We start from the raw sequence: 24,408 nt of genomic DNA, 5'->3' as shown, positions 1-24,408 counted from the left end.
AACAGGAAAGGGAAGGGGAAACTGGCTGGGGTAATAGCAGGAAATTTGAGGGGGGGAGGCACTGCCATGAATGGTAAAATACCAGTGGTTACAGGTGTTGGAGCAGCACCTTTTTTAGGATAGGTAAGACAGAAAGATGTCAAGTTCTACGAGAGGTTAGGATTGAAACAAATCTTCAGTTTAGGAAAGAAATTGAACAGCACAATTCTAGCACATTGGATCACCAATCACAGCTGTCAATTATAAATTTTCACCAATCACCAGAAATTTTATCTCCACCAAGTTGTATCTCAGTCCTAGGTAATTGCATTGATGAATTAAAGTCACCCAACCCAGTTGACATAATCTGCCTCTCTGAACACCATGTGACCACTGGTATAGGAACTAGGCCTAAGCACAATGAGAAACTCAGACAGGAGAGTACTGCAAATGTTAGAATAAGGAAAGGTTCTCATAAAAGTATAATTAAAAATAATGTAAGTATATTTCAGCAAAATATTGGGAGTTTAAAGAATAAAGTAGATGAGCTTCTGGTTTGTTTAGAAGATTTAGAAGCTGAGAATGAAATAGATATACTATGCCTGTCTGAGCATCAGATTGTTACTGATATGTATAAGATAAATGTAAGTGGATATAAGCTCTCTGCACATGTAATGAGAGAAAATATGGAGAAAGGAGGAGTTTCCATATATGTCAAAAGTTATCATTGTGCAAAAAGTGTAGAAACAAAAAAGTTTTGTGTAGAGAAACATAGAAGCATGTACCTGTGAGTTTAAATGAAATAAAGGCACATTTATAATTGTAACTGTATACAGGTCCCCATCAGGAAATTTCCATCTATTTCTGAAAAATTTGGACTCCTTGTTGTGCTATCTGTCAGACAGGGGGAAGCAAATTATTATTTGTGGGGACTTCAATGTAGATCCTCTGAAAGAGGGTAATAGGAAAAATGAACTTGAAGTATTACTCGGTTCTTTCAATTTGACACCCGTTATTGATTTTCCTACTCGGGTGGTAAAGGATAGCAGCTCACTGATAGATAACTTCTTTATAGACCAAGATAAGTTTAACCAGATAAATGCTCAGCCTGTTGAGAATGGTCTTTCTGATCATGGTGCACAGCTAGTTACAATGTATGACATAGCTCCATTCAGCAATACTAAACAGTCCTCCAAAGTAGTACATTCAGTCAACGATTTAACAATTGCAAATTTCAGGGAAAGCCTACAGCAGTTAGACTGGGATGAGGTGTACCGTGAACCTGATGCCAATTTAAAATATAATTTATTTCATGACATTTTTGTAAATGCATTTGAAAACTGCTTCCCCAAGAAAATAGTTAAATATACTCGTAAGAAACCTTGTAACAAACCATGGCTTACTAAGGGTATAAAAATATCTTGTAACCGGAAAAGGGAAATGTATCTGACAGCAAGAAAGAGTAGTGACCCAGAAACTATCAAAAATTATAAAAACTACTGTGTTATATTAAGAAAAGTTATTAAAAAAATCCAGGAGTATGTGTATCATGTCTGAAATCAGCAACTCTGATAATAAAATTAAAACAATTTGGAATATTATTAAAAGAGAAACAGGTCAACCAAGAGCAGAGGAAGACAGTATTACCATCAAATTGAATGAAAACTTTACGAACAAAAAGTCAGAAGTTGAAAATATTTTTAATAATCATTTTCTAAATGTTGTGGATATAGTAGGATCCAGGTGTTCATTAGAAGATGCTAGGCTGTTAATGGAAGAGGCCATACCTATGCAATTTGATACAATTGAAATCTCACTCACTTCTCCCTCTGAAATTAGGAAAATAATAAACTTGCTTAAAAGCAAAAACTCACATGGAATTGATGGCATTTCCAGCAAAATACTAAAAGCTTGTTCTCAACAGACAAGTAAGATTCTCAGCCACCTGTGTAATAGCTCTCTGGAACAGGGCATTTTCCCCGATAGACTGAAATATGCTATTGTTATACCTTTGCATAAAAAGAGGGATAGATCTGATGTCAACAATTACCGTCCAATCTCCCTTCTAACAGCTTTATCCAAAATTTTTGAGAAAGTAATGTATTCAAGAGTAGCTTCACATATCTGTAAAAATGAAGTACTAACAAAATGTCAGTTTGGTTTCCAGAAAGGTTTTTCAACAGAAAATGCCATATATGCTTTCACCAGTCAAATTTTGAATGATCTGAATAACCGAACACCACCCATTGGGATTTTTTGTGATCTCTCAAAGGCTTTTGATTGTGTAAATCATGAAATTCTGCTAGACAAACTCAAGTATTGTGGCATGAGTGGGACAGTGCACAAATGGTTTAATTCGTACCTAACTGGAGGAGTGCAGAAAGTTGAAATAAGTAGTTCTCGTAACATGCAAAGATCAGCACATTCTTCAAACTGGGGAACTATCAAGAATGGGGTTCTACAAAGGTCAGTCTTGGGTCCTTTGTTGTTCTTATTATATATTAATGACTTGCCATTCTATATTCATGAAGAGGCAAAGTTAGTTCTCTTTGCTGATGATACAAGTATAGTAATCACACCTGACAAACAAGAATTAACTGATGAAATTGTCAATACTGTCTTTCAGAAAATTACTAAGTGGTTCCTTGTAAACGGACTCTCACTGAATTTTGATAAGACACAGTACAGACAGTTCCGTACAGGGAATGGTATGACGCCATTAATAAATAGAGACCTTAATCAGAAGCATATAGCTAAGGTAGAATATTCCAAATTTTTAGGTGTGTCCATTGATGAGAGATTAAATTGGAAGAAACACATTGATGATCTGCTGAAACGTTTGAGTTCAGCTACTTATGCAATAAGGGTCATTGCAAATTTTGGTGATAAACATCTTAGTAAATTAGCTTACTACGCCTATTTTCACTCATTGCTTTCATATGGCATCATATTTTGGGGGAATTCATCACTGAGGAATAAAGTATTTATTGCAGAAAAGCGTGTAATCAGAATAATAGCTGGAGTCCACCCAAGATCATCCTGCAGACATTTATTTAAGGATCTAGGGATATTCACAGTAGCTTCTCATTATATATATTCTCTTATGAAATTTGTTATTAACAACCAAACCCAATTCAAAAGTAATAGCAGTGTGCATAACTACAATACTAGGAGAAAGGACGACCTTCACTATTCAAGATTAAATCTAACTTTGGCACAGAAAGGGGTGAATTATACTGGCACTAAAGTCTTTGGTCACTTACCAAATAGTATCAAAAGTCTGACAGATAACCAACAAGTATTTAAGAAGAAATTAAAAGAATTTCTGAATGACAACTCCTTCTACTCCATAGAAGAATTTTTAGATATAAATTAAGAAAAAAAAGAAAAAATATTTAAAAAATAAAAAAAAAAATAAAAATAAATAAAAACAAAAAACACAAAAAAATAAAGTTGTTATATTAACTTAAGTATGTTGTTAAATTAGCCTAATTATGTCATGTATTAGAAAATTCGACTCGTTCCACATCATTACGAAATATCGTATTCATGATCCATGGAACTAGTATTAATCTAATCTAATCTAATCTAATCATCATCTTCCTCCTTTACAGAGAGTACATGGCCAACAATATCCATGAGTTTAATAAACTCTGAAAAGTTCGTAAGATTGTGAGCAGCTGCCTTACAGAAATATTGTGCCATTTCTACACATGTGACAGTGCCCCAGGGAACATTATAAATGGTTACCATGAATGCCCTAGAAAACAAACAGTTCTGTTTGTACACAACTGCAAAATCAATATTTGAATGACCACAATGTTATGTCTGTATATGTTTCAATGTTATATCTGTATATAACATTGTGGTCATTCCCTATTTACCATGAACATTGCTACTTGTCATGAAACTAAAAGGAGTTATCCCCTCGAATCTACTTAATTGTTTAACTTGTAGGACTTGCTAATATGCTACCGGTATGTTTTTACGTTTCTTTTGAATCTGAGGCAAATCCTAATTTTTTGCTATATGTTTTTGAGCACTTATGAAGACCTTTGCACCACTCAAAGAATTGATTAAAAATACTCCCTCTCTCTTTCATCTGTACACCACCATAACAGTTCATGTTTAAATGATTATATGTAGACATTATTCTACTTCTCAAATGTAGTTAACATTACTTTTTAATCTGCAGTAGGATCATAAAAGCTAATAATATAGGTTGACAACTGTGTTTGCTTACATGTTTAGTTATAGTTCCATTGAAATGGCCCACTCTATACAATGCATTCTCTAAACTGACTATGACTACCTAAGTAAAGTGGAAGGAGAGGAAGGAGACAGTCACTTAATAGTAAAGTGTTGAATCATCAACAGGCAAACAAAAAAGAATAAAAACTTTGCTAGCTCTTAGACAAATCTTTTAATGTGATAGTGTGCACTATAGCCCATTGAAGGATTTGTCTGAAAGCTGGCAAAGTTTTCATTCTTTTATGTGTGCCTGTTGATGATTCAATGTTTCTACTGTTAAGCGAATTGTCTCCATTGCTCTTAAATTATTTGCATTCTGCCAGAACTTTCCTTGCCACATTTAATTGATGTGTCATTGCTATTTGTATAAATAAGTTCACTGTTGCTGCCCTGTGTCTTGTGCTATGCCCTCCCCCAGTTTCATTTTTTTACACTAGAGAATCATCTCCCTTCTTTAAGCAGACTGTATCCAAATTCCACAGTTCAATTTTTTTCTTTGCAAATTTATGTGAGAATGTCTTATCTCCCCCCCCCCCCCCCCCTCCCCCCAGTTTTCTTTATTACAAATCTCGCACATCTATAAATTATATAATCTGATGTTTTAAGACTAAGATTGACAATATCATTTTACAAATAATTACAAGTGCTGATCTTCCTGTCAGAGATGAGTTTAGTTACTAGATCTTGTAGTAAACATTTCTGTACATACCTGTAGATAGCAAAGATTGAACCAATTGAAACAAGGCAGTCAATATTGGAGGAACCGTCAAGAGGGTCAAAGCACACCACATACTTTCCTTGTTTGTCAGTTTCCACCTACAAATTCACCACATTCATACAAATAATTCATCAACAAAATTACTTATTACCTAAGTATATAAATAACAACAAACAAAATATCAAACAATGGAAAATCTAGAATGGAATAATGACAATATTGTGAAAAGGGTAGGTGTTACCATATTGTGAACATGCTGAGTCACAGACAGGCACAACAAAAAGACTATCAACCAAGTAAGCTTTAACTGGAATTCTGATGGAGGACCTTTCTGTCAAAAGCTTACTTGATGGGCAGAGTTTTTGTTGTGCCTATTTTCCACTCAGCATCTTCGCTAAATGGAGAGTAGCTACAGTTGTTCTCATAATATTGTTAATGATTGAAGTAGCATATATAAACTTAGGAAAGAACTCTTATACAGCTAAAAGTTTCAACCGTTGACAAACTTTGAATGTGTTAAGAACTCTTGTGACTCTTGTCTATGTGCTTTGTATGTACTACAGGGAACTACTGCCAGGAAATCAAACACAAATACACACATACACAACTATATAATCAAATCAATAATAACAATTGCTGATGTGCTGTGTCCAAGGTTGGGAACATATTTAACAAAACAACAAATCTTCTACAGCCCTCCAGTCCTCTTGTTGATGAAAAATTTAGTTGGTACATCTTGTGCAAAAATAATTGTATAATTTCTACAAAATTCTGTTGTACATAAGTTATTTCTTCACATAAAACAAGTCTTTCTGTGTTTGCCTTGCTTGACCCATCATTATCTAATAATTCTCGAAAATTCATGAATAATTTATTGTGTGATCTTCTTGAGTAGTCTGTTTCTGCTAGTATTAGATTCCTTGTCAAACACAGACACACTCAAAAAAACATTAATTACGTGGAGGGAATGGACTAAATTAATACCATGCATTTTCAAAACTAGAAGTCACTTTTCTGAGGTGTTTTAGATAATGCCAATGGGGAACTATGAACTGCTTAATTTCTCAATGAAGAAAGTGATAGCACAATTTAACATTTTCTGATGGCTGCTGCAGTGCTTGACCAACATTATTTGTTTGCTAACAATTGCTGAAAATGAAGCATTCAGGGGCTTTAAGTGCTTCAGTTTATCAATTCAGAACTGGAGAGTCAAGCCCTAAGGAAAAAGTTTGCAGATGGTGCCGGACACATTATAATTCTCCATGTCACCTGGCAACATTGGCTGTTAACTAACAGAAATCATATTATAGTTTCAGTGTTCCCCACTTAGCTTGATATTAGCAACGAAGGTAGAATTCAAGGTCCCATTGGCACTGAGTTAGATCAATAGCTCAGTTTAAGAAGGATGGAGGAGATAACTGTCCATGACCTTTATTATATGAGGTGTCCTGGCATTCAACTGAAATGAATTAGGAAAAGCAAATTAGCTGGAATGGGAATTTACTGGAATCATACCATGATGTCTTTACCACAGTTCTACATAGTACACGTTCTTAATGTTAGATCACAAAAAGTCTGAGAGATAAAAATTTCTGACAACTGTGTCATTTCATCCTCTGTTTGTGGAAGTAGCTTTGATTTAATTGTGTTGTTAGCTTAGCTTTTTACAATTTTTAAAACCACCAGATTGTTGTTTTCCAGTTTACACAACTTCTTTCTACTTCAAATAACATCTCTAGATGGTGTATATTCATTTTGTTTATGCTCACACCAGTATTTCTATCACAAAATGTGGAATCCACCAATTATATTGTGCTCCATGTATGTACTAGCAAGTTATAGATCAGGAAGCAGACAATGGAAGGGGCAGATCAACTCTTATTTTAGTTACAAGTTCACACAGGATTACTATTCAGCTTTATAAAACTGACATGTTAGAAATACTTACCTCAATTACATTTTCATTTTCCTCACTTACAAGTAGACATGTTGTGAATGAGGATCTTAACATATTAATAAACAGCTCATTGGATAACACATCAAGTTTCTTCACATCTTCACCCTGGACATTTGTTGTTCCAGCTATACCATACCTACAAACAGAAATAAGGAATCAAAAGCTATAAGAAAGGAGACAGAATTTAACATTTGATATTGAGCACGAGAAGAGTATCAGTTTAGCTGAGATGATCCATTCATTACAAGCTCAGATTCTGAATATATAGTGAAGGAACAGATAGTTGATACCTCCAACCACAAACGTAATAAAGAAAATTGCTTCCCAGAAAATGGTGAATGTGGCCCTAAGCACTGATCCGTGTGTCTGGAAGCACTAATAAGAAAACTTTTGGTAAACATTTAGAGCACAGCTGCCATTGTATCTTTCTTAATCCTCTAGGAGTGGGATGGATAATGTTTATCATTCAGCTCCAAGGTCATAAATTTATCGTCTTTGACTTTGGTATGACTCCATCCAGTGAATTAGCTACACCAGTTTTCACATTTCACTAGCGAGAGCCTTCATATTTCATTTTACATTTAGAACTGTGGGCACAAAAAGAGCCTTCATTAAAAAAAAAAAAAGGTGAGACATAGCTTTCTCTGTGTTGTTTGAAGGAATAGTACTGACCTTTACAATACAGTGGAGATGCTGAGTCACAGATAGGCACAACAAAAAGACTCTCACAATTAAAGTTTTTGGCCATTAAGGACTCCATCAACAATACATGACACACACACACACACACACACACACACACACACACACACACACACACACACACACGTGCACGCCCAAATCAACTCTCACACACACACACACGACTGCAGTCTCAGGCAACTGAAACTGAAAAGTGTGATTTCCATTGCCTGAGACTGCAGTCGTGTGTATGAGGTGTGTTTTTGTGTGTGTGTGTGTGTGTGTGTGTGTGTGTGTGTGTGTGTGTGTGTGTGTGTGTGCGTGTGTTAGGCATTATGTGACTGCTTAGAAGCAAGAGAAGAAATCTACTTCAGGATTTTGTTTTGTACCTTCTGTCCTCTCGTGGGGCTTCTATCTACATCTTCATCTACATGGATACTCTTCAAATCACATTTAAGTGCCTGGCAGAGGGTTCATTGAACCACCTTCACAATTCTCTATTATTCCAATCTCATATAGCACGCGGAAAGCATGAACACCTATATCTTTCCCTACGAGCTCTGATTTCCCTTATTTTATCATGGTGATTGTTCCTCCCTATGTAGGTCAGTGTCAACAAAATATTTTCGCATTCGGAGGAGAAAGTTGGTGATTGGAATTTCGTGAGAAGATTCTGTCGCAACTAAACACGCTTTTCTGTTAATGATGTCCAGACTAAGTCCTGTATCATTTCTGTGACACTCTCTCCCATATTTTGTGATAATAAAAAACATGCTGCCTTTCTTTGAACTTTTTCAATGTACTCCACCAGTCCTACCTGGTAAGGATCCCACACCACACAGCAGTATTCTAAAAGAGGATGGACAAGTGTAGTGTATGCAACTCCTTAGTAGGTCTGTTGCATTTTCTAAGTGTCCTGCCAATAAAACACAGTCTTTGGTTAGCCTTCCCCACAACATTTTCTATGTGTTCCTTCCAATTTAAGTTGTTCATAATTGTAATACCTAGGTATTTAGTTGAATTTATGGCTTTTAGATTAGACTGATTTATCATGTAACCAAAGTTTAATGAGTTCCTTTTAGCACTCATGTGGATGACCTCACACATTTTGTTATTTAGGGTCAACTGTCACTTTTTGCACCATTCAGATATCTTTTCTAAATCATTTTGCAGTTTGTTTTGATCTTCTGATGAAAACATTATTAGTCAATAAACAACAGCATCATCTGCAAACAACTGAAGATGGCTGCTCAGATTGTCTCCCAAATTGTTTATATAGATGAGGAACAGCAAAGGGCCTATAACACTACCTTGGGGAGTGCCAGAAATCACTTCTGTTTTACTCAATGACACATGTACCTCTTCACTATTTTCTGATTGATTTCCTATTATAATGAATAAAATACCAGAACAGCAAAATGTCCTGACTTTGTTTTTCTAATTTTATTTCTATGGCCCTTTTCTGTGATATTCTAGCTAGATAATTCTGAAGTAAGTACTTATTCAGTTACAGTAGCATGCATCTTACTTTACTGGTCATCATCCAGCATTATAAAGCATCCTTCATCAATGACACCTGAAAGAATCTTCCAAGTGATGCAACATGTCTTCCATACTGTATTGTGGTGATGACCAGAAAATAAGATGCATGCTCCAGAAATATGGGGTTTATTACACTCTGTTAAAAGATATCATAGGTCTTTGAGCACCTGTGAATGAGCCTTTTGCTGAGCATATGTGTCACATAAAGCAAACAGATCTGGAGAAGTCAGCCATCATTGAGTATTGTATAGAGAACAATATATATATCTAAAAACAAAGATGATGTGACTTACCAAACTAAGGTGCTGGCAGGTCGATACACACACAAACAAATACAAACATACACATGAAATTCAAGCTTTTGCAACCAACGGTTGCTTCATCAGGAAAGAGGGAAGGAGAGGGAAAGACGAAAGGATGTGGGTTTTAAGGGAGAGGGTAAGGAGTCATTCCAATCCCGGGAGCGGAAAGACTTGCCTTGGGGGGGAAAAAAGGACAGGTATACACTCACACACACACACATATCCATCTACACATACACAGACACAAGCAGAGATTTGTAAAGGCACAGAGTTTGGGCAGAGATGTCAGTCTAGGTGAAGTACAGAGGCAAAGATGTTGTTGAAAGACAGGTGAGGTATGAGCGGCAGCAACTTGAAATTAGCGGAGGTTGAGGCCTGGTGGGTAATGGGAAGAGAGGATATATTGAAGGGCAAGTTCCCATCTCAGGAGTCCTGATAGGTTGGTGTTAGTGGGAAGTATCCAGATAACCCGGATGGTCTAACACTGTGCCAGATGTGCTGGCCGTGCACCAAGGCATGTTTAGCCACAGGGTGATCCTCATTACCAACAAACACTGTCTGCCTGTGTTCATTCATGCGGCAGTTTGTTGCTGGTCATTCCCACATAGAAAGCTTCACAGTGTAGGCAGGTCAGTTGGTAAATCACGTGGGTGCTTTCACACGTGGCTCTGCCTTTGATTGTGTACACCTTCCGGGTTACAGGACTGGAGTAGGTGGTGGTGGGAGGGTGCGTGGTTACAAGGGTAGGAGCCAGAGGGTAGGGAAGGTGGTTTGGGGATTTCATAGGGATGAACTATGAGGTTATGAAGGTGACATCTTCATGATCTGGACTCACAGTGAAGAAGAACTCCAGAATTTCCTCTCCAACCTCAACTCCTTTGGTTCCATCAGATTCACCTGGTCCTACTCCAAATCCCATGCCACTTTCCTTGACATTGACCTCCATCTGTCCAATGGCCAGCTTCACACGTCCGTCCACATCAAACCCACCAACAAGCAACACTACCTCCATTATGACAGCTGCCACCCATTCCACATTAAACGGTCCCTTCCCTACAGCCTAGGTCTTCGTGGCAAACGAATCTGCTCCACTCCAGAATCCCTGAACCATTACACCAACAACCTGAAAACAGCTTTCGCATCCCGCAACTACCCTCCCGACCTGGTACAGAAGCAAATAACCAGAGCCACTTCCTCATCCCCTCAAACCCAGAACCTCCCACAGAAGAACCACAAAAGTGCCCCCCTTGTGACAGGATACTTTCCGGGACTGGATCAGACTCTGAATGTGGCTCTCCAGCAGGGATACGACTTCCTCCTTTGTTTCATCCCATGACAAATTACTTTCATGGTGTGGTGCCCAGTACAACTGGCTACTGATACTTCTGATGGAGGAATCATGTTAGCTAGAGATTCAGCAGTGTTTTTAAATGTATCTAATTGTCAGTGCTGCTGCAGCTGTTCATGTTAAAAGACACTCTTGGTGGAGTGGGGAGGATTTCATGAAGGATGGATCTCATTTCAGGGCAGGATTTGAGGAAGTCGTATCCCTGCTGGAGAGCCACATTCAGAGTCTGATCTAGTCCCAGAAAGTATCCTTTCATAAGTGGGGCACTTTTGGGGTTCTTCTGTGGGAGGTTCTGGGCCTCCTCAAATCCTGCCCTGAAATGAGATCCATCCTTCATGAAATCCTCCCCACTCCACCAAGAGTGTCTTTCCGCCGTCCACCTAACCTTCGTAACCTCTTAGTTCATCCCTATGAAATCCCCAAACCACCTTCCCTACCCTCTGGCTCCTACCCTTGTAACCGCCCCCGGTGTAAAACCTGTCCCACGCACCCTCCCACCACCACCTACTCCAGTCCTGTAACCCGGAAGGTGTACACGATCAAAGGCAGAGCCACGTGTGAAAGCACCCACGTGATTTACCAACTGACCTGCCTACACTGTGAAGCTTTCTATGTGGGAATGACCAGCAACAAACTGTCCATTCGCATGAATGGACACAGGCAGACAGTGTTTGTTGGTAATGAGGATCACCCTGTGGCTAAACATGCCTTGGTGCACGGCCAGCACATCTTGGCACAGTGTTACACCGTCCGGGTTATCTGGATACTTCCCACTAACACCAACCTGTCAGAACTCTGGAGATGGGAACTTGCCATTCAGTATATCCTCTCTTCTTGTTACCTGCCAGGCCTCAATCTCCGTTAATTTCAATTTGCCGCCGCTCATACCTCACCTGTCTTTCAACAATATCTTTGCCTCTGTACTTCCGCCTCGACTGACATCTCTGCCCAAACTCTTTGCCTTTACAAATGTCTGCTTGTGTCTGTGTATGTGCGGATGGATGTGTGTGTGTGTGCGCGAGTGTACACCCCTTTTTTCCCCCTAAGGTAAGTCTTTCCACTCCCGGGATTGGAATGACTCCTTACCCTCTCCCTTAAAACCCACATCCTTTCGTCTTTCCCTCTCCTTCCCTCTTTCCTGATGAGGCAACAGTTTGTTTCGAAAGCTTGAATTTCATGTGTATGTTTGTGTTTTGTTTTTAGATACATTTTTTCCACTTGGAATGTTTCCCTCTTAAAAAGATGAGGGGTGTTGGCTCATGTGCATTCATATTGGGTTCTATTGCCAAAGAGATGGCTGAGATTAGATTAAACTGGAATAGTTTTAACTGAGTTTATTGGTTTAGGACACCACACAATCAAAGAGTTCAACAATTCATCAAGATCACAGAATTTATCAACAGGGCAATTTTTCTCGCTCAGTGCTGCAAGATCTTCATTTGATAGGTCATATTTGCTGTCCTTTCTAGAGAATCCTTTATGGAAGTTTAACTGAGACTGTTAACAAATAATACACAGAAAAAATGGGATAGTACTGTATTGTCATGCTGTCTTGAACATATATCAGCTTGAGTGTAGGATGCAACAGATTTCAAACTTCTAGTGTTCCAATACACCAAGATATAACTTGAGCTCTGAGGTGTCATCATAACTCTCTTGTGATTGGTCTGAGGTCATAATATACCTTCATAGTGTTGCTGTACTGTCATTATGCAGATTAGATGGACGATTTTTTGTTACTCCATTTAACTGAATATTGCTGCTCATCTAGTTCTAAAGAGACTGACTAAAGGAAAAAAGGCCCAAAAAAGTCACACTGTACATAGACATTATCTTTTAAAACATCAAGAATATATTGTAATAGATAAGTCCAAGAAGATATCGTACTTTATTATGTATTATACTGACCAAATAACACTTTCATAAGATTTAAGTGACTAGGGCACATCATTTATGAATAGCATCCATGGATGAAATGATAAGATAAGCATGTAAGACTATACACCATTCAGTGGCTTTCAAAGTATAGATCTTGATGGATTTATTAAAACAATTCCTTTTAAAGTTAGATCTTTGGCTTCTTTGTGGAATCTGTGCGAGGATTCAGGAAGTGCTAACATTCTTACTTACTACATCTCGCATGTGACTTGTTACTTGCTAAAAGCATTTCAACTCTATGCTCTTTTTATGACTTTTGTATCTGACACTATAGATACGTATCCATGAAATGTTAACTTTGGTAAGTGTATGTAGAGTATACCGTTGTGGCGATCATTCATTGCCAATGACTCTGGAACGAAGAGTGCTCTTTCTTCAGATGCAGTGAGCTTTGTAAAATGTTGAGACTTTATTCATTTTCACATGATGTGCTATATTTTTGTGTAATCATGCATGAATAAAGAGTGTTTGATTGTAAATGTTGGTTATTTTTATCTGAGAACTCATCAGCATTGACAGAAAACTCACATTGATGACCCTGTTGTGATATGAACACACAACAAATGCAGGTTTTCTATCAAGGCCAATGAGATCCCAGACAGAAATAACCAACATTTATAATCAAACACACTTTATTCACGTATGATCACACAAAAATATAGTGCAGCATGTGAAAACAAACAAAGTCTCAACGTTTTCCAAAGCACACTGCATCCAAAGATAGAGCACCCCTCATTTCTGAGTCATTGACATTCGATGGTCACCACAAAGTCCTCCCTTCTTCCTCCCTCCCTCTTCTCCCCCTGGGAAGTGCAAAGCACTGGAGAAAGGAAGTGGCCATTGTTGAACACAGGGGTGTTGTAGGCTGCTTGACGGGTGCTGGTTGATCATGCAATGTAGTAAGACCACCCATGTCGTGGCTTGTCTCGTCTGAATGGAAGGCACGGGTGGACTATTTCTTGTAGTCGGGAAGGTTCATGCAGGGTGGACTAGAGGAGGCATAGTCTGCCATGCAGTAAGGCAGGTGGACTGATTGTCCTGCACATGTGAATGGTGCAGCACAGGAGGTGTCGGTGTCGTGGGAGCAGCGAAGAGAGGATGCGTATTTTGAACATGCCATTGGTTCTGAATGTTGCTGTTATTCCAGCTATATCCACCTCATCTGGAACAGGGTCTGTGCACAGGATGGTCACATGTGAAATGGGTGTGGCCTCGTGCAAAGCACCCCTCACATGAAGGAAGGAGAGTGATCCACCTTGGAACTGTAAGGGAAGTTTGTTGCGCAGACACCCAGAAGTGTTGGTAGAAAATCAAATCTCATCAGAGGTAATCACAGGGGGTGCTGAAGGAGAAGGGAGGGGGGGGGGGGGGGGGTGGAATATTGTAGCTCGTGCGAAACACTAGAACACTCTGGGGGAACAGCAGGTGACATCACTTGCGATGATTTAATGTCACATGCAGTGTGTGGTTGAACCTGAGGGAGCAGATCATCATATACAAAGTGTGAGTGAGGAAAGAGAGGGAGATCATCACATGTAACCTCTGAGTGACTGACAGGCATAGGCTCAATGCATGCAGGGTCCTGTTGGTGCGCAGGCAGAGGGGTGCTACGTGCAGGTTCTGAGCCATCCTGCGATGCTGGAGAATCTGACTCTAGAGGTTGTGGGATGGATTCTTCAATCATCCAAACTGGTTTAACCTACTGAAGTGAAAACATCTGATGCTGGTCGTTGATATCCAAAGTATTAGCCATGTATACCAATACCCAATGCAGGTCAGAGTAAAGTGGCAGTAGTGCTGGTTTAACTGTGTCATCCCGTAACATAATAAACTCGCATAAGTCGAGAGCCAAATCCATGAAAACTGGGGGTTGGTACGCAGTTGTGGAGGAGGTATATGGAATGCAGCTATATGCAGTCGAAGATGATCGACAATAGTGGGGAAGTCTGATAGGTCGATGGTTGCAGCATCGTCGATAAAATCAGCTGGGAGGACTAATGTCTCACCATACAGGACCTCAGCAGGTGACAATTGGAGGTCTGCCTTACAAGCCATATGGGTTCCTAATGTGACCCAGGGAAGGGCGTCGAACCACCCATCACAATGGCACATGAGAGCTGCTTTCAGAGTCCTGTTCGAACACTTGATGAGCCCGTTGCTCTGAAGGTGTTATGCTGTAGACCAAAATTTATTCACACCACAGAGCGTGCAGAGTTTGTTAAATAACAGTGATTCAAACTGACTACACTGATTGGTGGTGATGGAAGTAGGGCACCTTAATCCAGCTATCCAGGAAGATACAAATGCTCATGTTATCAAATCTGCCATTATGTCCACAAGACAGATCGCCTCTACTCATCATGTAACAAAGTCAATGATAGACAAGATATATCTGAAACCACCAGACAATGGCTAACGGCCCGATTAGGTCTAGGTGCACTTGTCTGGATGACATTGTAAAACTGGCACTACAGCTGCCTTACTCTGGCCTGCATCAGGTATTGGCATGCATGAATAATACTATGAACATCCTCATCAATGGCAGATGTCAAACAGTTTGACATTCATAGGTTAAACCAGCTTGGATGATTAAGGAACCCATCCCACAGCCTCTTGAGTCGACTTCTCCACTGTCCCATAATGGCCCTGAACCAACACATACCACCCCTCTGTCTGTGCACCAACCAGATCTTGTATGCATTGAGCCTACGCCCATCAGTCGCTCATTGGCGTCATGTGAAGATCCTCCTTCCTTGCCTCACTCAGACTCTTTATGTGACGGTGCACTGCCTCATATTCATCCACACACTGATGGTGACATTCAATCATCTCAAGTTCTGTTACTTGCTGTTCCCTCAATGTGCTCTCATGTTTCTCCAGAGCTACAACATCCCCCCCCCCCCCTTTCTTCCATAGCACCCCCTATGACTACCACTGACGAGATTTGCTTTTCTGTCAAACGATTTTAGGTTCCTGTGCAATGAGGTTTCCTTACAGCTCCAAGGTGGATCACTCTTTGTCATTCTTGTGACGGCACTTTCCATGAGGCCACACCAACTTCACATGTAATTATCCTGTGCACAGTCCCCACTCCAGATGAGGTAGATGTGGCTGGAATAACAGTGACACTCAGCACCAACGGGATGCTCAAGGTACGTGTCCCCCTCTATACCATTCCCCTGACACTGCCACCTCCTGTGCTGGTCCAGTTCACACTTGCAAGTCGACCAGTCTGCCCTCCTTATTGGATGGTGGACTATACCTTCTCTAGTCCACCCAGTATGGATCTCCCAAAATCCATGAGAAATGGTCCACCCATATCCTCCATTCAGATCAGTTATGGCCTGGGTAGCCATTCTACCTTGCACAATTAACCAACACCCATTGCACAGCCTATAACACCCCTGTATTTGACAATGCCCATTTTCCTGCCGAGTTCCTCACACTCCCAAGTGGGGGGACTCTGGAGTGACCATCAATTGTCAAAGACTCTGTGGTGTTGGAAAGTGCAGAAATTGAATGTGCAACAGAGGATATGGACCTGGATACCCACTAGGGGACTCTGTGCTCCAGCACACACCTGTGGTGCAAGCCTCGCCGTGCGAATGTGCCACTCTCCAATACCACGTGAAGTCCACGGCCAATCACGTTTCCCATGGTCATGTATTTAGGCAGCTGCATGGCTCTACCCTGGCAGTCTGGTACTTACCGTAGTTCGCATGTGCATCTTGGCCGTACTGCATTCCAGTTCTGTGTGTCGAGATACATACTGTTGGTGTTTGGAGTGTTCCTGTGTTGTGTTGTCTCACCATGTTTATCACCTCAGTTCTTGCTTGATTGCCCCGTGTCGTATCCTGGTCAGTTGTAGCATTTGTCATTCCCTATTTGTTCATCTGTCCTGTCTGTTCATTGTTAATGATACCTCCAGCGGCTTCCCCAGCTGACGGCTTTGCATCTCGCTTCTCTGCCGTACACTGCTCGTCAATCACCCATGGCTATAACAGACTCTGGAATGAAGATTGCTCTTCTTTGATGCAGTGAGCTTTGGAAAACATTGGGATTTCATTTGTTTTCATATGCTGCGCTATATTTTCGTGTGGCTGTGCATGAAGAAAGAGTGTTTGATTGTAAATGTTGGTTATTTCTATCCATGGACTCATCAGCATCAATAGAAAACCCACCCTATGTTGCTTCTGTTATTGATAATGATCATACAAGAAAGAGGGCAAGACTTGATGGTTAATATGTAGACTACCATTCTCAAATAATACTAAGGACTCTACTTGCAGTCTGATTAAAATTACTTGTTAGTTGACACTTCACTCCCTGGTACTTAGTTCCTCCAATCGGAATCCTCAGTATCTTGCACCAACTGTCCATCATTGTCTTTGCACTACAACGAAGCATCAGTTCACTTCCAGTTTTTGAGTAGTGTGGTGTACACATGTAATCTCTCATCCAGGATAGTTCACAGTCAATTTAACTTGTTTAGTTAAAGTCACAAGTTATCTCACATTTTAAAAGTTAGTGGAAATGTAAAAATCTCCAGCCTCCTCTTCCAACTTAGCAAGAACCCTTAAAAAATTTAAACCCATGTGTTATTGTTCCATGGTAACAACTGCCTGTTGAATTAAGTGACATCATTCATTTCAACATTTATCTCTTGGCACCAAGTATTTTGTTGTATTTGTTGCCACTACAGAAAACCCAAAATGTCTGCATGTTCAGTGTACTCAACAATGAAGAGTAGGTTTATTTATTTCTTTATTTACGTCCTGAATCTTTGAGGTACATATACCATACCTTAGATGTTGGATAAAATGACATTACATTAATATACTGTTACATTGATTGTATACATTACAATTATAACTTGTTACATTGCTATATTGTTACATTACATTTTTATATTGTTACAACCGAAATTAACTTATTTTTCAACATACTGTGTTACTGAGTAAAAACAGTTTTCCAAGAGATATGAAGTTACAGATTTTTTAAAGCTATGGATTTTGTTTATGGCCTTTAGGTTACTTGGCAGCTTATTAAACAAATGTGAACCTGGGTGATATACACCTTTCTTGCACAGTGTGGTATAACAATGATGTCTGTGTGTGTCCCTATTTGCCCTTGTATGGTGTTCATGTACAGATTTATTTTGAATAAATACATTTCCATTTTTTAGCATGCTTTTTTAGGAACATTACAACTTCTAGTATATAGATACATGGTAGGGGTAGAATCCCCAGTTCTTTAAAGAATTGTTTGCATGATTTTCAGCTGTTAGCACTTTTCATTATCCTCACAATCTTTCTTTGTTTCCGGAATGTGGTTATGCTATGAGGAGAATTTCCCCAGAATATGATGCCATATAGGGAGTGTATGCAAGTGTAATATCCCATGTGTGTGTGTGCGAGTGTATACCTGTCCTTTTTTCCCGCTAAAGTAAGTCTTTCCACTCCCGGGATTGGAATGACTCCCTACCCTCTCCCTTAAAACCCACATCCTTTTGTCTTTCCCTCTCCTTCCCTCTTTCCTGATGAAGCAATCGTGGGTTGTGAAAGCTTGAATTTTGTGTGTGTGTGTGTGTGTGTGTTTGTTTGTGTGTCTATCAACACACCAAAGTGTAAGGTACTGTAGATAAGTAAGAAAAACAAACCTATAATCTTTGAATTTGGCTTTAGTAGTGTACTGCTTGACAGGGTTACATTGATTAAATATCTATGCACGATATTGCAAAGCAATATGAAATTGCATGAGAATATAAGGATTGTAGTAGGGAAGGCAAATAGTTGACTTCAGTTTATTGGGAAAATTTTAGGAAAGTGTGGTTCATCTGTAAATGAGACCACACTTAGGATACTTGTATGACCCATTCTTGAGTATTGGTTGAGTGTTTAGCATCTGCATAAGGTATGATTGAAACAATTCAGAGGAAGGCTGCTAGATTTGTTATCAGTAGGTTTTAACAACCTGCAAGTATTACAGAGATGCTTTGGGAACTCAAATGAGAATCGCTGGAGGGAAGGTGCTGCATTCTTTTCAAGGAACAGTATTGAGAAAATTTAGAGAATCAGCATTGAAGCTACTGCAGAATGAGTCTATTACCGCTATTGTACATTTCACATAAGGGTGATGAAGATAAGATAAGAGAAATTGGGGCTCATACAGAGGCATACAGATGGATGTTTACCCTTGCACTATTTGCAAGTGGAACAGGAAAGTAAATGACCAGTAGTGGTATAGGTTACATTCTACCATGCACCGCACTATGGCTGGAAGATTATGTATGCAGATCTAGACACACAAATGTTCTTGCCAATTGAGCTAGCCGAGAACAACTCTCACAACCTTACTTCCACCTTACATCTCTCCTATTTTTCAAACTTCAGCAGCAGCAAAAACAAAGGTTCTGTGTTCGAATCCTCATACTGCAAAGTTGTAATCAGCTAAGAAGTTTCATAACAGCCATTCTATGTACAGAATAATGTAAGCACAGGGTGGAGAGTTGTCAAAGTTAATACCATATGATAACACAGTGGATGGAGGCGATAAAGCAGACCAGCAGTTAGTAAAACAATGCAGCAGCTCAGAAAAGTGGGAGAAGTACCTCAGCACAGTACTTTTACAACTTCAGAACTTGCTCTAAGAAATGTGTTTATGCTCTGCAACAAAGAAGGTGTTGATAAGAATCCACTTGAGGTCCAAATTGCTACTATCAAGAAGATAATTTTAAAACATCACAAAGATGAACTTGCCTCAAAAGAAGCTGGTCATCCATCTTCAAACAAGACTTAAACACTGGTCATTTTGGAATACTGCAGGCAGTGCAGAATTGGTTCCAGGCAGTCACGTGACCCTCTCCACCACTGATGTAAGTCACAGCAATGAAGTGGTGTGTATGTACCAGTCAGATGTATGGAATCAGTGCAGTAAGATGGGTTGCCATGACTGAATGGCAGAAAGTAACTATTGCATTGGGACATGTCTGTCACTAAATGTGCATAACAGTACCTGATTTTTTGGTGTATCAACATGGATTGTCCAACCTCTCTACAAGGAATAGTGTACCACTCCCAGCCATGTAATTTGGCATGACAACAGCAATCATAAAAAAGATCCTAACCAACAGGGACTAGATGTGAGTGTAACACCTTTGTCAATGACAATTGGTTTCAGACCTGGAAATGCTGCTCTCAGTGAAGCAGATACGTTTAAACCAGTTTCCAGGTGAACAGTGTGAAGGGGACTGCATGCAATGGACACGTTAATCTGAACCACAAAAATTTGAGTGCACCCATGGCTCAATGATGTGTTTAACTTACAGTGTATGTAGTGTTAGATTTCAGACAGGTGGTGGTTTTAGCACTGTTGTTCGTAGCATCACTTAAGCCCACTCGCTTGGGTTACCATGAACATGATCCAAGATTTTTTTTTTTTCAACACTCTGCATGACTAAATATCTCCCTTTCTTCTACAGCATTATCAGAGGTATGCTGTCTAGCGAGATGTTAACAGTCATGTAGGGCTGCACACATTCATTTCTGATTCATACTAACATTCCTGATTTGACTGTGATTCTGATGGTACTATTAAGCCCCAAACATTTTTCTAGCAGAACACACACATGTGTGTGAGAGAGCATGAGAGGGCATTTACATTTTTCTAGAATCTGGGTACAGCGTTTTCCTTCACTATAGAATTCTGTCAAATTTGTAACAATCATTGTCTGCAACTGCCTTAAACTATAGATTTAACATTGTGGATTGTGACAAGAAATTCTTCAGGTTTATCAACTGCCATGTAACTTTGGTTTTCTTAACTGCCACTGTATTCATGAGAAATTATGCCAATTCCTTGTCATGATTGCAGTTTCAGTTTCGCCACTGAACTGCAAATTCACTTTTAAAGAATTGTGCCAAAAAAAAAATTTTCGGTCTTTTTTGGCCAATTCCTCATTCGGGTCTGTAGAAAGGAGCTGGAGCAACACCCTGGCACATGGATTCCATCATTGATTCCCCAACACATAAACATATGTGAAAGTCATGTCCCCCACCCCCCCCCCCCCCCCCACCCCCTCACACACAACAGTACTACTTTAGTACACTTGAAGAACACAGCCATGCTATATTGTCAGTGTCTGTACCTGTACTTAATTCCAAACACACCAGACAAAAATGGAAAATATCACTTTCTACACAAGAAGAGAAGGGGAAAACGAGAAATTTGAAGCAAAAACAAAAAACTGCTCTCCAGGATTTGGATCTTCTCAAAATCCATGAGTACAACACTGCACCACATGAATTCACAGAGGTACGAATTCTGAATTCCAGTTGACATGTTGCACAATAACATGAAAGTGGAGAGAGATGAGCATTAACTACGTGCAGTCCCAGGCTGATAAAAATTAATTCTACTAGCAGTTCTGTTTAACTTCAGTTATGCCAGTTGACACTAAAATATAGAACTCATCAAAAGTAAGGCAACAACACAATTGAAGTGAATAGATGTGAAGTTTTATAAGCAAATGAAGTGTTATATGAGGCCTGTCTAAAAAGTATCTGACCTTTGGCCAGAAAAAAAAAAAAATATTTCGAGTACCGGATGGGGTTGCGACCCTAATCCCATTCAAAGTAGGCCCCTTGTTCTTGCACACACTTAGCCCACAAATCCTTCCACTGCTGGAAACACATCCAGAAGTCCTCTTTAGGAATGGTGTTCAGCTACGTCATCGTGTTCTGCATTATCTCTTCTCTTCTCTCAAAATGGGATCCTTCCAATGGCGTCTTCAATTTTGGAAACAACCAGAAACTGCAAGGAGCCATGTCTGGAGAGTAGGGAGTTTGGCAAATGGCTGTTATTCCATGTTTGGCCAAGAAATTTTGGATCAAGTGGGATGAATGTGCGGGGGCATTGTCATGATTCAGTTGCCAGTTTTTTGCCGCCCACATGTCTCGTCTTTTGTGCTGAACTGCATCACGGAGCCATTGGAGAACATCTTAATAGTACTCCTTTGTCACTGTTGTCCTTCCGGTGCATATTTGTGATGCACAATTCCACAGACATCAAAGAACACTGTCAGAATCACCTTGATTTTGCTTCACACCTGCTGCACTTTCTTCGGCCTTGCAGACTCGGGATGCTTCCATTGCGACAATTGTCTATTTGTGTCTGGGTCGTACCCGTACACTCATGACTCATATCCAGTTATCACGGCGTTCAGAAACCCAGGATTAGTGTTGGTGGTGTCCAGAAGGTCCTGTGCAACATCAAAATGGAGGTCCTTTCGTTCCGGCGACAACTTGGGCACGAATTTCACAGTAACTCGGTGCATGTTCAAATCATCACGCAAAATTGCATATGCAGAATCTTCACTCAGTCCAGCCTCTAGGGCAATCTCCTGCACAGTCAAATGATGATCTGCCATCACCAAATTTTGTACCCTCTCAACAGCAGCTGCACTTCAAGCAGTTTGGGGACTGCCAGAATGCTGGTCACTCTCCGCTGATGTGTGGCCATTTTTGAATTGGTTGAACCACTCCTTAATTTGTGTTACACCCATTGCATCTTCTCCAAACACCTGCTGAATCTTACAAATTGTTTTGCTTTGAGAATCACCAAGCTTTTCACAAAATTTGACGCTGTATCTTTGCTCAACACGTTCAGTCATCTTGGAAGAATCAGTAATCCGATGAACATGTTGTGTAGCACCTCACTCAGTGACCAACAGGAAGCAACTGACATGCTGCAAGGCGGGGACAAAATTCACATATGCTCATAAAGGTCTCTTCCATTATTGTGTACAGTGACACTGCGCTATTGCCTCTATTTTGCACGGGAAATCAAAGGTTGGATACTTTTTAGACAGACCTCATAGATGTTATCAAAGCTGAATAATCCTTCAGAGATATAAGTGTGGCATTTTTGTTGGTGTCCAGTGGGGTCTTCTCTATCACTCTGACTTTTATTTTCTATTTCATACTTTTAGTTTCCCATTTTAACCTAACATTACAGGACTATGAATAACTATTTTTGTAAATTGTTGCTAGATTTATTTCATAAGTCATTGGATACCCTGTATTTAATCACATGAGGATTTGATAAGTGATCACTGCACTGTGAAAATGACGTCCATATTACTATTAATAATGTACAAATATATACCTTACTTATACTATTGAAATATCCTTATTGTTGTGTTACCAAAATACAAATCTTAAAATACTATGTAGTTAACCATGTAGTTAAGTTTTGTGTATGTATTGCTACTTTTAGTTCCTTGGGTATGATATATTTTCACTCTCACTGATTAAGTTACATCAAAATTGGCAAGTTTTGAAGTTTGCCCCTGTTTGGAAAGATTTCTGTGGATGCCCATTCACCAGGGTAATGATTATCAGATGATGCTGGCAGTTGATAAGTGAAACCAGTAATAATGAATCAAATTTTGCTTGGCCTGTGGCTGTTTCATCTGCATACTGAGTACTATAGTTGCAGTGTCCCCAGCAAGTGATATCTGAATTTGCTAACCCAAGTATTAGGTTTTGTGAGTGACACGGAACATTAATTGTATGGCAAAGGAGTGGTAGCTCTCCACTCAGTAGTTTTATATTTCATTAACATATGCCAAGTAGATATTTTCATGTTATTAACATGATTATCAATGATGTCTTTCTTGAGTCAATAATCCTAAATTACATTCTTATATAATTATGAAGGTATGCTGTAAAGTAAAGCATCTGAAATTTTTATGTAAAAAGTCTTAAAGTCTTTTAAATAAAATTATATGAAGAACAACAAATGCTTTGTGAAATTATGTGAACAGAAATAAGTAAACACCTTATTGTAATTTTGTTGTAAATTAATGACGTATTCAGAAGAATGTGTCTTGTGTATTGTACAAATAACTTTAATCATTACTGTTTCTTTGTACATGTGCAGTGTACCATTCGATGTTGAATAAAGTTATTATTATTATTATTATTATTATTATTATTATTATTAGGTTATTAACATTCTACATTTTTATTCTTTGTGTCTCCATATTTATTTCTTAGCATAGTCACCCTGATGATGAACACATTTCTCCCAAGGAGAAACCAGTTTGTTGACACCATCACTGTAGAATGTCTGACTTTGTTCACGGAGCCACAACCTCCCCTCTGCTTGCACCAATTTGTCACTATCAAAGTAAAGTCCTTGAAGGTGTTCTTTAAGTTTTGGAAACAGATGAAAATCAGATGGGGGCCAGCTCGTACTATATGGAAGATGACCAATAACACTCTACCTAAGGTGTCAAATTATTGACAGATGTCACAGTGCTCGTGTGTGGTCTGTCATTGTCATGCTCAAGGAGATGGTGCTCCATGTGGGGCGAATGCTTTGAATTCATACTTTCAGTTTTCTGAGGGTCTCACAGTACCCCACAGAGTTTATGGTGGTGCTTTTAAACATGAATTCCAAATGCACCACATCTTAAACATTCCAGAACACTGACAGCATGACTTTGCCTGCTTATGGCTTAGTCTTGAGCTATTTTGGCATTGCTGATCCATTGCGGTGAAACTCCATTGAAGCTCTCTTATTTTAGGGGTCAGAATGGTGAACTCAGCTTTCATTACCTACCATCATGTTGCTCAGGAACCCACGAATCTCATGCTCAAAACACAAAAGGAATTGTTGACAGATGTCC

The 24,408-nt window shown here is 39.5% G+C and overlaps 1 protein-coding gene across 1 annotated transcript in view; it reads right to left on the bottom strand.

Annotated features, from left to right (window-relative positions):
* LOC124623179 (fructose-1,6-bisphosphatase 1) overlaps nt 1-24,408 on the bottom strand; it is a 96,952-nt gene that overhangs the window by 29,465 nt on the left and 43,079 nt on the right. Inside the window, exons 2-3 of the mRNA XM_047148983.1 lie at nt 6,897-7,041; nt 4,940-5,046 (exon numbers count right to left, since the gene is read on the bottom strand). Of these exons, the coding sequence (XP_047004939.1) occupies nt 4,940-5,046; nt 6,897-7,041 (252 nt within the window). The remainder of the gene's footprint in view (nt 1-4,939; nt 5,047-6,896; nt 7,042-24,408) is intronic.

Source organism: Schistocerca americana, chromosome 7 (genome assembly GCF_021461395.2).
Source record: "Schistocerca americana isolate TAMUIC-IGC-003095 chromosome 7, iqSchAmer2.1, whole genome shotgun sequence".
NCBI lineage: Eukaryota > Metazoa > Arthropoda > Insecta > Orthoptera > Acrididae > Schistocerca > Schistocerca americana.
The sequence above is the reverse complement of the archived record's forward strand: the minus strand, read 5'-3'. Positions and strand labels throughout refer to the sequence as shown.